We start from the raw sequence: 16,148 nt of genomic DNA on the forward strand, positions 1-16,148 counted from the left end.
TATTGTCATCATCATCATCATCGCCGCCACCGCCATCATCATCATCATCATCATTATTATTAAGCACTTGAAAAGGAAGATGAAGTTAGAGAGGAGAGTGCTGTCTGATAGCAAGTTTTCTGAAAGGAGGGTGAATTGTGCAAGAATGGCCAGTATAAATGGACCAATTCTCAGGTTTCGCCTGTAATTGAAAAAGGTGTTATAAAAGGAGAAAGGGGCTCTCTACCCCCCTTTTCGTTGGCTTTTATGGGTTTTTCCACCAGGAACCTTTTGTGACGCCTCCCCCTATTGGGAGTTTTTCATTGTTATATTATTTGATTGTTACACTGTTTTTACACGATTTTTTCACAAACAGACCAAAACCCTCTGTAACCTTTCATCCTGTTTTGTCCCTTTATGTTTTCCAATCATGTGTGTCAGCCCTTGTGGCCAATAAAAAGAATTAATTATTATTATTATTAAGGTGGTGAGCTGGTAGATTCATTAGCATGCTGGGTAAAATGCTTAGTAGCAATATTGTCCCCCTCTACATTCTGAGTTCAAATTCTGCTAAGGTTCACTTTGCCTTTCATCCTTTCGGGGTCAATAAAATAAGTACCAGTTGAGTACAGGGGTCAGTGTAATTGAATGACCCCTGCCCCCCACAATAAGCAAAAAAGATTATTATTATTATTATTATTATTATTTTCTTCTTTCAATTTTGTTTCCAATTCTTGCCGAGTATCTTCCCAACACCTAGGGCAAAAAAACTCACTATATATATATATATATATATATAGAAATGGAAAGAAAGGAAGAGACATAAACAAGAGACCATGGCACTACAATCAGCCAGGAACAGTCTTCGCTACATTTGCAGTACCTGCCAGAGGGAGTGTTTGTCCAGGATAGAACTACACAGCCACAGCAAGAAATGTAACAGGAAATAAAATATAACAGCCGGACTAGACCTAGAAAAAAAAAAAATGCGCAACTCCATTGTCTCCCGAGACAGAAAGGATGCCAAACAATTGGTAAGCCATTAAAATAAAGACACCAGATTGTTCATTTACAAAGTCATGTGATAAACAAAAGGGGGGGGGGTACACAGAGAGAAAAAGGAATGAAAGAAAAAAGAAAAGAAAGTGGGAGGGAAAAAGGAAAGAAAATTCACAATAACACTGTTTTTCTAATTGCATTGTTATTCATTTACAATGAATGGTAATTTCGTTTTTGGATTTGGTTTGCAAGATTCTTTATGTGAGTTCGTGTGTTGAAGCATATTCTATTGTGTCTGGGGAGAGTCATTTTCTTTTTGTGCCTTGTAATGTAACACACTCACCGGTAAAATTTCCACTTATTTCTTATTTTTATTTTCCTAAAATTTTCGTTGCGTCTTGCAGGAACAAAAAGAAAATGACTCTCCCCAGACACAATAGAATGAATGGTAAATTACTACTAAATTGATCTTGCAAGCAGCTTTGGTATAAATTCCTTCTTTAATGCATAAGGAAAGAGATGAACATGATAACTTCTTCTTGCACTCCCTCCTAACTCTCTCTACTTTCTCTCTCTCTCTCTCTCAGACTTCATACCAATGTTTGGTAAGCATTACTGAAAAGTCAACTGACTTACCCTGGCGTCTTTAATTGTTAAATCAGCCCCATGATTAAGGAGCACTTGCATGACTTCTATGTTGCCGTTGGTTGCAGCATCTATAAGGGGCGTCACATGACCACATTCTTTGCCTCCGACATCATCTATATTGGCACCATGCTCGATCAGAACCTCCACTATGAGGTGGAAGCCAAGATTTGCAGCTTCATGTATCGGCATCCAACCGCAGTAGTCCCGTACGTTTATAGGCTGGCCCTGGAAGAGAACAATTATACATTAGATTATATATATTTCTTTACCGCACACAAGGGGCTAAACACAGAGGGAAGAAACAAGGACAGGCAAAGGGATTAAGTCGATTACATCGACCCCAGTGCATAACTGGTACTTAATTTATCGACTCTGAAAGGATGAAAGGCAAAGTCGACCTCGGCGGAATTTGAACTCGGAACGTATCGACAGACAGAAAACAGCTACACATTTCGCCTGGCATGCTAACGGTTCTGCCAGCTCGCCGCCTTTGATTATATACTGATACACACACACACATCATCGTCATTTAACGTCCGTTTTCCGTGCTAGCACGGGTTGGACGGTTTGACCGGGTTCTAGGAAGCCAGGAGGCTGCACCAGGCTCCAGTCTGATCTGGCAGTGTTTCTACAGCTGGATGCCCTTCCTAACACCAACCACTCCGTGAGTGTAGTGGGTGCATTTTACGTGCTGTTTACATGCCACCAGCACAGAAGCCACTTAAGGCAGCGCTGGCATCGGCCACGTTCGGACGGTGCTTTTTACGTGCCACCGGCACAGAAGCCAGTCAAGGCGGCGCTGGTATCGGCCACGTTCAGATGGTGCTTTTTACGTGCCACCGGCACAGAAGCCAGTCAAGGCAGCGCTGGCATCGGCCACGTTCGCACGGTGCTTTTTACGTGCCACCGACACAGGTATCACAACTACTATTTCCATTTGATATTTATTTCGATGTTCATGTACTCGACTCAATAGGTCTCCTCAAGCACAGCAGGTTGTTCTGAAATCCACGTATATTGGAATTATATATCATCATCATTGTTTTAAGATCCACTCTTCCATGCTTTGTATAGGTCAGAATTTGTTGGGGCAGATTTTCCATGGCCATCAACCCTCACTTGTTTCCCATCTAAGTAATGAATTCCCCATGACCAGGCTTATTTCCACAGAAGTTTGAAAACTAACGACATTGTTTGTGAGGGACGTAATGCCAATAAAAAAGAATCACACAAACTCGTTTTACTTCACCCTTTTTTTTTTAGTGTTATTGTGGAGGCACAATGGGCCAGTGGTTAGGGCAGCAGACTCGCGGCCGTAGGATCACAGTTTCGATCCCCAGACCGAGTATTATGAGTGTTTATTGAGCGAAAACACCTAAAGCTCCACGAGGCTCAGCAGGGGGTGGCGGCGAACCCTGCTATACTCTTTCCCCACAACTTTCTCTCACTCCTTCTTCCTGTTTCTGTTGTACCTGTATTTCAAAAGGGCCAGCCTTGTCACACCCTGTGTCACACTGAACCTCCCCAAGAACTACGTTAAGGGTACACGTGTCTGTGGAGTACTCAGCCACTTGCACGTTAATAAATGAGCAGGCTGTTCTGTTTGATCGGATCAACTGGAACTCTCGTCGCTGGAACCAACGCAGTGCCACGAGTATTATTAGTCAAATAGTTAATCGTGGCCATTGCCAACTTCGCCTGGCCTCCGTGCCAGTGGCACATAAAAAGCGCCATCCGATCGTGACCGTTTGTTAGCCTCGTCTGGCACGTAAAAAGCACCCATTACACACTCGCGGAGTGGTTGGCGTTAGGAAGGGCATCCAGCTGTAGAAACACTGCCAGATCAGACTGGGCCTGGTGCAGCCTTCTGGCTTCCCAGACCCCAGTTGCACCGTCCAACCCATGCTAGCACGGAAAACGGACGCTAAACGATGATGATGATGATGATGATTAATCATTTAACTAATTAGCTAATCATTCATTTGATTAATTGTTTGGTCAATCAGTCAATCAGTTAGGGTTTGTCAAAGTCCTCAGTTGTCCATTCATGGCCTTATCAATGACATGCTCTGTCTCGATTTCATGTTTGCCTGTCTCTTAGTTTAGAGCCCCCGTATTTTTGTATCTATATGTATATGTATGTGCGTGTGTGCGTATATGTGAGAAGAGAGAGAGAGAAAGAGAAGGAGAGAGAGTGAGTGAGTGAGTGAGCGTGTGTACGTAAATGGATGTCTGGACATATAGTATGGTGTGACTGATTAAACATTTATTCGTCTATGTATTATTCACTCATGGTGTGGCTGTGGCTGTGCTGGGGCACTGCCTTGAAAAAGTTTTGTCAAGCAAATTTTTGTAAAGCTTGGCACATCTTCTATTACTCTCCTTTGCCAAACCACCAAGATATGGAGACACAAACACACCAACACTGGTTGTGAAGCAATGGTGAAGGGCAAACACAGAAGCAAAGGCACACACACACACTCACACAAACGCGCACACACACATACAAACACACACATACCCTACCCACTTCTATTTACCACATCCATTCACAGTGCTTTGATAAGCTTGAGGCTATAATAGAAGACACCTGCCCAAGGTGCCCGGCAGTAGGACTGAACCCTGAACCTTGTGGTTGGGAGGCGGACTGCTTACCACACAGCGACATTTTATGGCCTTTTTCAACAGACTGCAAACGTGGGCGTACATCAAAGCATGTAAGGTATTCAAATCTAGTGATTTCACTTATTTTAAGGATGGTACAGACCAAATAAAAATCTGCTTATCCTCTAACACATTTATGTATGCGCCTATATTACTTGTGACCTGGTTATAACAACAGTTTAAAAGTTATTTTTTATCATTGAATGGCGGCAGTAAATATGAGCAAAGACAATAATAATGTACTGCAATGAAAAGATCAAGATGTTGGTGAGTGGTAAGAAGTTTGCTTCCCAACCGCAAGGTTCTGGGTTCAGTCCTACTGCCGGGTACCTTGGGCAAGTGTCTTCTATTATAGCCTCAAGCTTATCAAAGCATTGTGAATGGATGTGGTAAATAGAAGTGGGTAGGGTATGTGTGTGTGTGTGTGTGTGTGTGTGTGTGTGTGTGTGTGTGTGCGCGCGCGTTTGTGTGTGTGCATTTGTGTGTGTGCCTTTGCTTCTGTGTTTGCCCTCCACCATTGCTCGACAACCAGTGTTGGAGTGTTTATATCTCCATAACTTAGCGGTTTGGCAAAAGAGAGTAAAAGAAAATGTACCAAGCTGTAAAAAATTTGCTTGACAAAAATTTCTCAAGGCAGTGCGCCAGCAGAGCCACAGACTAATGAAGGAAACAAGTAAAAGATAAAACCCTTTTGATGACAACCAGCCTGAGACTACCGATAGTTTTATGCCAGAACCTTACAGTTTTAACCCTCTAGTATTTAAACCGGCCATATCCGGCCAAAATATTTAATCTGTTTTATGTTCAAACTGACCAGATCCAGGCCCTCACACTTACCCTACAATGTTATTCTACATTAAGGCAGCGAGCAAGCAGAAGCGTTAGCACACCGGGCGAAATGCTTTCCGGTACTTCGTCTGCCGTTACGTTGTGAGTTCAAATTCCGCCGAGGTCAAAAGGCGGCGAGCTAGCAGAAGCGTTAGCACACCAGGCGAAATGCTTTCCGGTACTTTGTCTGCCGTTACGTTGTGAGTTCAAATTCCGCCGAGGTCGACTTTGCCTTTCATCCTTTCGGGGTTGATAAATTAAGTACCAGTTACGCACTGGGGTCGATGTAATCGACTAAATACCTATGTCTGTCCTTGTTTGTCCCCTCTATGTTTAGCCCCTTGTGGGTAATAAAGAAATAGTTATTCTACATTAAGTAATTACACCATCAAGATCTTGAAGATATGAGACAATGCATGATTAATTCAAATCAATGGGAATCAATAAGCATTATTTTTGATTGAATAATCTGAACACTAAAGGGTTAAGGCGATCTCAGTCAGAATCTTCAGTCAAAATTTCCTGATAATTTAAGTTCCAAACACCAAATTTCTAAATGACAAACTTATTTTACTAAATTCTTAATTCTTTCCCAAATTATTTTCAATAGAAATATGGTAGCAAAAGAATTAAAGCCATCTAAATTGAAATTTTTCATCAAAATTTCATGTTAATTTAAGCTTCAAACACTATCTTAATGATCCTCTCTATTATAGGCACAAAGCCCGAAATTTTAGGGGAGGGGGTGCTAGTCGACTACAACCCCAGTCTTCAACTGGTATTTATTTCATTGACCACAAAGAGGATCAAGTACAGCAATCCACTACATATCTTGATCATCTGTCATCTCCTTCATATCATCATCATCATCGTTTAGCGTCCGCTTTCCATGCTGGCATGGGTTGGACGGTTCAACTGCGGTCTGTGAAGCCAGAAAGCTGCACCAGGCTCAGTCTGATCTGGCAGTGTTTCTACGGCTGGATGCCCTTCCTAACGCCAACCACTCCGTGAGTGTTGTAGGTGCTTTTTACGTGCCACTGGCACAGGTGCCAGACGAGGCTGGCAAATGGCCACGATGGGGTAGGGCATTTTACGTGCCACCGGCACGGAGGCCAGGCGAGGTTGGCAATGGCCACGATCGGATGGTGCTTTTTACGTGCCACCGGCACGGAAGCCAGTCAGGGCGGCGCTGGCAGCAGCCACGTTCGGATGGTTCTCTTATGTGCCAAATTATATGTACGATTTTAGAAACAAGATGGGACTAGTGAATTATCATGACTCCAGTAGGTAGCTGATGTTAATTATACAGAATATAATTGACTAAACCCTTCCAGGTATAGCCCCTTTATGGTCAAAGTCTAATGACTGAAACAAGTGAAAGATGAAAGAGAACCCTTTTCATACCAATCTGTCTGAGACTACCCTGAGCTTCATGACAGAAACTTAAGGCGGCGAGCTGGCAGAAACGTTAGCACGCAAGGCAAAATGCTTAGCGATATTTCGTCTGCCGTTACATTGTGAGTTCAAATTCCGCCGAGTTCGACTTTGCCTTTCATCTTTTCGGGGTCGATTAAATAAGTACCAGTTACGCGCTGGGGTCAATATAATCGACTTAATCTGTTTGTCCCCTCTGTGTTTAGCCCCTTGTGGGCAATAAAGAAATAGGAAACTTACTGTTTCAAAGTCATCTAATCATAATCTTCCATGAAAATTTCATATTAATTTAACTTTCAAACACTAACTTAATTACCCCTTCTATTATAGGCACAAGACCTGAAAATTCAAGGCAGATGGATAGTCAACTGCAGGAACCCTAGCCTTCAACTGGTACATATTTTACTGACCACAAAAGGATGAAAGGCAAACTCAACCTTAGCAGAATTTGAACTCAGAACATAAAGACAACAGAAATCCTGTTAAGCATTCCACCTACTGTGGCAACAATTCTGCCAGCCCTGCCTTGCGTCAACTTAATAATGTCAAAGTTATTTTATTAAATTCTTCATTTTTGCCAAACTTGATTGAAACAAAAGCAATTTATTTCAATGGAAATATACTCTTTACTCTTACACTTTTACTTGTTTCAGTCATTTGACTGCGGCCATGCTGGAACACTGCCTTTAGTCGAGCAAATCGACCCCAGGACTTATTCTTTGGAAGCCCAGTACTTATTCTATCAGTCTCTTTTGCCGAACCACTAAGTGACGGGAACGTACACACACCAGCATCGGTTGTTAAGCAATGCTAGGGGGACAAACACAGACACACAAACACACACATGCATACATATATACATATCTATATATGACGGGCTTCTTTCAGTTTCCGTCTACCAAATCCACTCACAAGGCATTGGTCGGCCCGGGGCTATAGCAGAAGACACTTGCCCAAGATGCCACGCAGTGGGACTGAACCTGGAAGCATGTGGTTGGTTAGCAAGCTACTTACCACACAGCCACTCCTGCGTAACAAAAATGTTAATATGGCTTTGGACACACTTTTAGAAATTTAATAAACATTACAAAGGCATCCTCCAGGGGTAAAAAAAGGATTTCCTTCTGACCCCCACACTAATTCCTATACCCAGTACTTATTCCCCAGTATATGACCTTTTAAATTGCTGTGTCCTCAGTTTCAAGAGTATTTTGTGTTTCCCCCACAGCCTTTCTTTGCATGACTAGCTTCTAAAAATATACACACACAAAAATAAACCAAAAAAAACCCCAGAAAACTAAAAAATAATTGTTGTTGTGCAACAAAGTTAATAAATAAAAATCCCACCACACCTGTTTTTTTACGGAAATAGAGTGACCCGCAAAAGTTTACAACACAGTCAAAATCCAAGTTTACATATATATTGAGCAAACACAAGCTAATGAAATTTCCACCATTTATGAAGATTAGAATTACATAATAATGACTGGAAAAAATTTTATATGGAAAAACGTTGAAATTCAAAATGCAACAGTTTAAAGCACATTCAAATCAGTTGAATAATTTTCCAGATATCTCTCTCTATATAAACGGCAGTTTGTCTGTGCGTGTTTCTGTGTGTCTGTTTGTTTGTACCCTCACTCTGACCACGGCTTTCAACCGATTCTGATGAAACTTGACACACACATAGCCCAATGTCATAATTCAAAACTAACGCAGCGAAAATTTTGAAAAGTTCCCCCATTTCAGAAAAAGATCGATAAATTCGACATGGGGTCGACAATCAGAAACACAAACCGCAGATGGTGTAGGGGACGCAACTCGGCCTTTTTAACTATCAAAAAAAAATTTACCATAATTTTTTTCCCAATTTTTTTTGCTATTTTTTGGCTATAACTCTCTAAAAGTGCTTTATAGTTATTTCCCTTACAAACCCGAGCAACGCCGGGCGATACTGCTAGTTTTGAATAAAAATGATTTTTTGTTTTCCTCCCAGAATATCTATAATGTTCTAGAAGATTCCCTTTTATTCTCTTTTACTTGTTTCAGTCATTTGACTGTGGCCATGCTGGAGCACCGCCTTTAGTCGAGCAAATCAACCCCAGGACTTATTCTTTGTAAGCCTAGTACTTATTCTATGAATCTCTTTTGCCGAACTGCTAAGTTACGGGGACATAAACACACGAGCATCGGTTGTCAAGCGATGTTGGGGGGGACAAACACAAACACACAAACCTATACACACACATACATAGATACATATATACGACAGGCTTCTTTCAGTTTCTATCTGCCAAATCCACCAATATGCCTTCTAATATAGCCATGGCCAATTTGTGAGTGAATTTTGTATATAGAAACACCTATTGTTTATATGTATATGTTGTGTGTGTGTGTGTGTGGTGTGTGTGTGTGTGAAAGAGAGAGAAAATGAGTTTGTGTTTTGTGCTTGTAACTCCACAGCTTGGCAACCAGTAATGGTTTGTTTACATTCCTGTAACTTAGTGGTCTGGCATATGAGACAAATAGAATAAGTACCAGACTTTAAAATAAGTACTGGACTCACAAAGCAGTGCTCCAGTGTGGACACAGTCCAATGACTAAAATAACAAAACAATAAAGATAAAAGATATACAACTTTTGTTGTATGATAACAAATTCAATATAAATGAAAAAAATAAAAACATCTTGTTGTGCCTAGGGAGGGTCATCAGGCCAGTATAAGAATAAGCACACATACACTGGTTCGATATCACTTCTTTATTTTTTTTTGTCAATCAGTCAAATATCTAATCAACTGTTTATTTAGATGCTTAATGTAATGATTGAACAATCAGTCAGTTGTTTATCAGAGCCCGTTCATCTCCATTTGCAATCTTTTCAATAACATGCCCTTCACTCTTCAAGTCTGCCCGCAGTCCAATTATTAGTCTTATACCTATGTGTTTGTATGCATGGAGGTGTGTGTGTGTTTACAAAAATGAAGTATAAAAACATAAGTACTTTAAAGTACTCCCACAAACACCCACACACACTAAGGAACCAACAGTAGCAAGACTAGGTAAATAAAGCAAGTACCTGTTTAATCAGCAACTCCACACGTTTCAAATTGCCTTCTATGCATGCTCGATGTAAAGGAGTTTCACCTTTTTCATTTCTCTTCACCTGGCAAAAAATATTGACAAACAACAAAATATAAGATATACTAATTTCTTTACTACCCACAAGGGGCTAAACACAGAGGGGGACAAACAAGGACAGACAACGACCCCAGTGCGTGACTGGTACTTAATTTATCGACCCCGAAAGGATGAAAGGCAAAGTCGACCTCGGCGGAATTTGAACTCACAGCGTAACGACAGACGAAATACGGCTACGCATTTCGCCCGGCATGCTAACGATTCTACCAGCTCGCCGCCTTATACTAGCGTGCACATACCGTTGCTAATTAAGGTAAATATGTTTATCATATGTAATTAAATGTCTTCAAAAAGATAATGAAATGTAATTAAAAGCCATCGTCATTTAACATCCACTTTTCTATGCTTGCATAACATCACACAGAATTTCTACAGCCGGGTGCTCTACCTGTTGCCAACCATTACCTGTTTCCAGGCAAGGTAATAATTCCCTGTGCATGTATGTGTATGTGGGAGAGAGAAAGAGAAAAGATTGGAAATAAATAACATTGTTTGTATGATGTGATGGGAATAGTTATTGACTAGAAACGGTTAAAAACAAAAACAAGAATCTAATATTCTGATGCTTTTTCATTCCATTTTCTCATACTATACATGTGTGCGTGTATGAGTGTGTGTGTATATATATAAATGTATATATATATATATATATATATATATATATATATATATATATATATATAATTATTTGAGGGAATATTATTCCTAACTTACAGGGAAAAATTCAATTTAGAAATACTAAATCAAATTTCACAAAATATAATATATATATATAAAAATTAGAAAAGAATCACCTTTTATCAATTCAAAATGAACAATTAAATTACACCATCTAGAAAATTACATATAATAGAAAAATCAAAATTAAAATAACAATAATATACCAAAGATTAAGTAAATTGCAAAAAAATAATAAAAATGCATATATTTGGTATCTCTTTCTCTTTTCTTTTACTTGTTTCAGTAATTTGACTGTGGCCATGCTGGAGCACCGCCTTTAGTTGAGCAAATCGACTCCGGGACTTATTCTTTGTAAGCCCAGTACTTATTCTACCGGTCTCTTTTGCTGAACCGCTAAGTAACGGGGACTTAAACACACCAGCATTGGTTGTCAAGCAATGCGAAGGGGACAAACACAGAGACACAAACACACACATACATATATATATATATATATATATATATATATATATACACGACAGGCTTCTTTCAGTTTCCGTCTACCAAATCCACTCACAAGGCATTGGTCGGCTATAGCAGAAGACACTCTGGTATATGTAATTTTCTAGATGGTCTAATTTAATTGTTCATTTTGAATTGATAAAAGGTGTTTTTTTCTAATTTATATATATATATATATATATATCGATACATTGCTTGTATGATGATGATAGTCTTTTACAACCATCAAATGATGTTAAGACATAAGTACACACACACATATATATAGATATATAGGCACAGGAGTGGTTGTGTGGTAAGTGGCTTGCTTACCAACCACATAGTTCTGGGTTCCAGTCCCACTGCGTGGCACCTCGGGCAAGTGTCTTCTACTATACCATCAGGCCGACCAAAGTCTTGTGACTGGATGTGGTAGACGGAAACTGAAAGAGGCCCATGGTATATATATGTATACATATATATATATGTGTGACCTCGTGAGTACCGTTAGCGATTTTTTTTCCTCTGTCTTCCCTTCTCTGGATCTTTCCTTCTCCTATGTTTCCCACGAAGAGCTCCGCTCGAAACGTTAAACCCTCCTTCTTTCCTGAGCGTCCAATAATACTATATTTGTTCCACGTCCTCAAGTTGTGTTTTTTTGTGCTTTCTTGTTTGGATTAACTATATATATATATATATATATATATATATATATATATGTATGTGTGTGTATATGTTTGTGTATATGTGTTTGTCCCCCCAACATCTCTTGACAACCGATGCTGGTGTGTTTACGTCCCCGTAACTAAGCGGTTCGGCAAAGAGACCGATAGAATAAGTACTAGGCTTACAAAGAATAAGTCCTGGGGGTCGATTTGATCGACTAAAAGCGGTGCTCCAGCATGGCCACAGGCAAATGACTGAAGCAAGTAAAAGTGTAAAAGAGAGAGTAAAGATATATGAAGAGCTTCAATTTCCTTCTACCAAATTCACACACAGTACTTTAGCTGGTCCAAGGCTATAGTAGAAAACACTTGGCCAAGGTGCCACGCAGTGGGACTGAACCCAAAACCATGTGTTTGCAAAATGAGTTTCTTAACTACACAGACATGGAAACTAAGCGAAGAATGGAAGGAAATATTAAAAGCCTGCAGTGCTGTATCATCATCATCATCATCATCATCCTTGTTTAAAATCCGCTTTCCATGCTAGCATGGGTTGGACGATTTTGACTGAGGGCTGGCAAACCAGACGGCCGCACCAGGCTCCATGTTGATCTGGCAGAGTTTCTACAGATGGATGCCCTTGCTAATGCCAACCACTCCGAGAGTGTAGTGGGTGCTTTATACGTGCCACCGGCACGGGGACAGTCAGGTGGTACTGGCAACAACCTCGCTCAAATGTTTTTAAACATGCCACCGTCACAGGTGCCAGTAAGGCGACATTGGTAATGATTACACTCGAATGGTGCCTTTTTACGTTCCACCAGCACAGGGCCAGTCAGGTGGCACTGGCAATGAATTCGCTCAAATCTTTTTACACATGCCATCGGCACAGGTGCCAGTAAGGCGACATTGCTAACGATTACGCTCGAATGGCGCCCTTTTACATACCTATTTCTTTATTACCCACAAGGGGCTAAACACAGAGGGGACAAACAAGGACAGACATAGGTATTAAGACGATTACATTGACCCCAGAGCGTAACTGGTACTTAATTTATCGACCCCGAAAGGACGAAAGGCAAAGTCGACCTCGGCAGAATTTGAACTCGCAACGTTGCGACAGACGAAATACTGCTCAGCATTTCGCCCGGCGTGCTAACGTTTCTGCCAGCTCACCGCCTTGTGCCCCTTTACATACCACCAGCATGGAGCCAGTCGGCTGCTCTGGCAACGATCTTGCTCAGATGGTGCTCTTGGCACCCTACTAGCAAGTGCACAATGCCCGTAAGGCGACGCTGGTAACGATCACACTCGAATCGTGCCAGTTCATTCAGTTCCTCCTACTATATGTGTGAATATGTGTAGGTGTATTTATATCAACACCATTGTTATTTAACATTTATGGTGAAAAGCCTGCAGTGCTATATGTGCAGGGTTAAAAATGCATGAAAAACAAATAATAAATGAAACAAAAAAACTACGTGTAAGAGGAATGATAAGCAGATGACACAACTGGCTGATAGATGTGTTGCGTACGGAGAGTGAGGTGAGGGGTGTAAAATGTGCTTGAAGAGGTTATGAATGAAGAGTTTAAGATCTCACGCCAAGCCTTTTCATTCAGTTTCTCGTACTATATGTGTGAATATGTGTAGGTGTATTTATATCAACATCATTGTTATTTAACATTCATGATGATGATGATATATATATATATATATATATATACCCATACATATGTATAGGGTGTTCGGTGTGGTGATTTTCAATGCAAAATAATATAACGTCCACTTTCCATGCTAGTATGGGTTGACGAATTTTTGACTGAGGCTGGCGAACAGATGGCTTGCACCAGGCTCCAATCTTGATCTGGCAGAGTTTCTACGGCTGGATGCCCTTCCTAATGCCACCACTCGAGAGTGTAGTGGGTGCCTTTTATGTGACACCGTCACATATATATATATATATATATATATATATATATATATATAATATAAACCGGAGTAAACACATAAATGTGAAACAAGGTGGAAAAAAATATCAAATACCAGTGGTAGAGTAATATGCTTTATTTTAAGCAGCAGAAAATTCAACAAAATCTGTTACTCTGAGTTTCTCGTTGCCGTTCATCAGACAGTTTTGTTAGAATGGAACATATATATTAATCAATCTATACTCTTACAAACGCTACACCTTTAAAAAAGAAATGGACTTGTTTGATTGGCCCTTTAGAAAAAACGGTCAATCTTCGAGCGATAAACAAAAAGGTCAAAAATATATGTATATATATCTATAAAAAACTTATAAAAATTATAAAATCCAAGGAAAAAACCGAGGAAAAAACCTATTGCCGTTAATGAAGACAGTACAAATTAATGCATAGAAATTAAACCTGTTATAAATACTGCAATACGTATTTATATTAAAATCCCATATATATATCAACATACACAAAAGGATGCGCGTAACGCCATACATACATATACAGACGTATGAATATGAATCTAAATTATACACATAAAAGCATGTGTACATATATTCACGCAAACCGTCTCGCACGCAAGCTAAAATTCATCTATGTAGCATTCTCATATACTGAGCAAGGAGGGGGAACGAAAGAAAGGGAAGAGAGAAAAGGAACGAAGGAGGGGTGAGGAAAAAACTTGTAGCGATATTATTGGCATCTATAGAGGCCAGTATACATACACAAGTTTGAATTGATACATACATACCCGTGTGTGTATGCGTGCTTAACACAAGCATACTTTCACTTAGACATACACAGATACGCATGCTTACAAATACATATGCTTTGCTATACACAAACTTATATAAACATTCTAAATTTGACAACATTGCTTTTTTTAAAAAAAACATTGCTTTTAAAAAATGGGTGCATTAATAAAAATATATACGAAAGACATATAAAATAAAATATAACATCCTATTTTGGGTCATTTATAAATAATCAAGGTAATCTTATGCAATACAATAACATGAAAACAAAGTTTGTAGGTTTTTCCTAATATATATGTAGAAACAATAAGACTTTGCTATAGGTCCGTCGTAGCGCTCAAGAGTCAAAATCAAAATCAAAAAATCAAAATACAAAATATATACTCTATCCATATGGTATATTTATATTCGACATTTTAAATTTAGCCGTGTGCCTACATAAGTTCATTAATTCACTTCTTTGATTCAAAGAATTATTAGAAAAAATGCACATATTATTCAAAGACAATAATTCTTTGAATCAAAGAAGTGAATTAATGAACTTATGTAGGCACACGGCTAAATTTAAGATGTCGAATATAAATATACCATATGGATAGAGTATATATTTTGTATTTTGATTTTTGATTTTGATTTTGACTCTTGAGCGCTACGACGGACCTATAGCAAAGTCTTATTGTTTAATTTCTATGCAAAGTCTATAGCAAAGTCTTAACAGGTTTAATTTCTATGCATTAATTTGTACTGTCTTCATTAACGGCAATAGGTTTTTTCCTCGGATTTTATAATTTTTATAAGTTTTTTTATATATATATATACATATATTTTTGACCTTTTTGTTTATCGCTCGAAGATTGACCGTTTTTTCTAAAGGGCCAATCAAACAAGTCCATTTCTTTTTAAAGGTGTAGCGTTTGTAAGAGTATAGATTGAATTAATATATAAATTCCATTCTAACAAAAACTGTCTGATGAACGGCAACGAGAAGCTCAGAGTAACAGATTTTGTTGAATTTTCTGCTGCTTAAAATAAAGTATATATATATATATATACATATTTATACATACATATATAATAATAAATTAGAGACATAAAATTGGATTCAATCTTAATCTGATTTTTCCTTGTAAATTTGGATTTATTCCCTAATATTTATTATACATACATAATATATTTATATTAAATTAGAGATATAAAAGGTTATGAATGAAGAGTTTAGGATCTCACGCCAAGCCTTTTCATTCAGTTTCTCATACTATATGTGTCAATATGTGTAGGTGTATTTATATCAACATCATTGTTATTTAACATTCATGATGATGATGATATATATATATATATACTCATACATATGTATAGGGTGTTAGGTGTGGTGATATTCAATGCAAAACATTTAAGTTACACAGTATAAACGTGAACATGTTCCCAAACACATACACACACACGCACGCATGCACAAACACACACACACACACACACACACTTCATCTAGGGATTCTCTCCAAAATTGAATGTTTGAAAGTAAAGTGGAGAATTTTCATTTTTTATTCCAAATGTGGCTCATCTCTACAAATATTTGGGATGTTCTAGCTTTGCATGTGTGTGTGTGTGTGTGTGTGTGTGTGTGTGTGTGTGTATGTATATATATATATATATATATGTATGTTGTATATATATATTATATAACTATATAATATAATTTATATATATATTTAATATATATATAAATATATATAAATATATATAAATATATATATGTATGTATATATATAATATATATAAATATATATAATATATATATATGTGTGCTGGTGGCACATAAAAAGCACCCACTACA

The 16,148-nt window shown here is 38.6% G+C and overlaps 1 protein-coding gene across 1 annotated transcript in view; it reads right to left on the minus strand.

Moving 5' to 3' along the window:
* Positions 1-16,148, minus strand: part of LOC115223933 (tonsoku-like protein) — a 102,758-nt gene that overhangs the window by 68,901 nt on the left and 17,709 nt on the right. The window contains exons 4-5 of the mRNA XM_029794673.2: positions 9,631-9,717; positions 1,615-1,851 (exon numbers count right to left, since the gene is read on the minus strand). Coding sequence (XP_029650533.2) covers positions 1,615-1,851; positions 9,631-9,717 — 324 coding nt within the window. The remainder of the gene's footprint in view (positions 1-1,614; positions 1,852-9,630; positions 9,718-16,148) is intronic.

The sequence above is a fragment of the Octopus sinensis genome, linkage group LG24 (assembly GCF_006345805.1).
Source record: "Octopus sinensis linkage group LG24, ASM634580v1, whole genome shotgun sequence".
Taxonomy (NCBI): domain Eukaryota; kingdom Metazoa; phylum Mollusca; class Cephalopoda; order Octopoda; family Octopodidae; genus Octopus; species Octopus sinensis.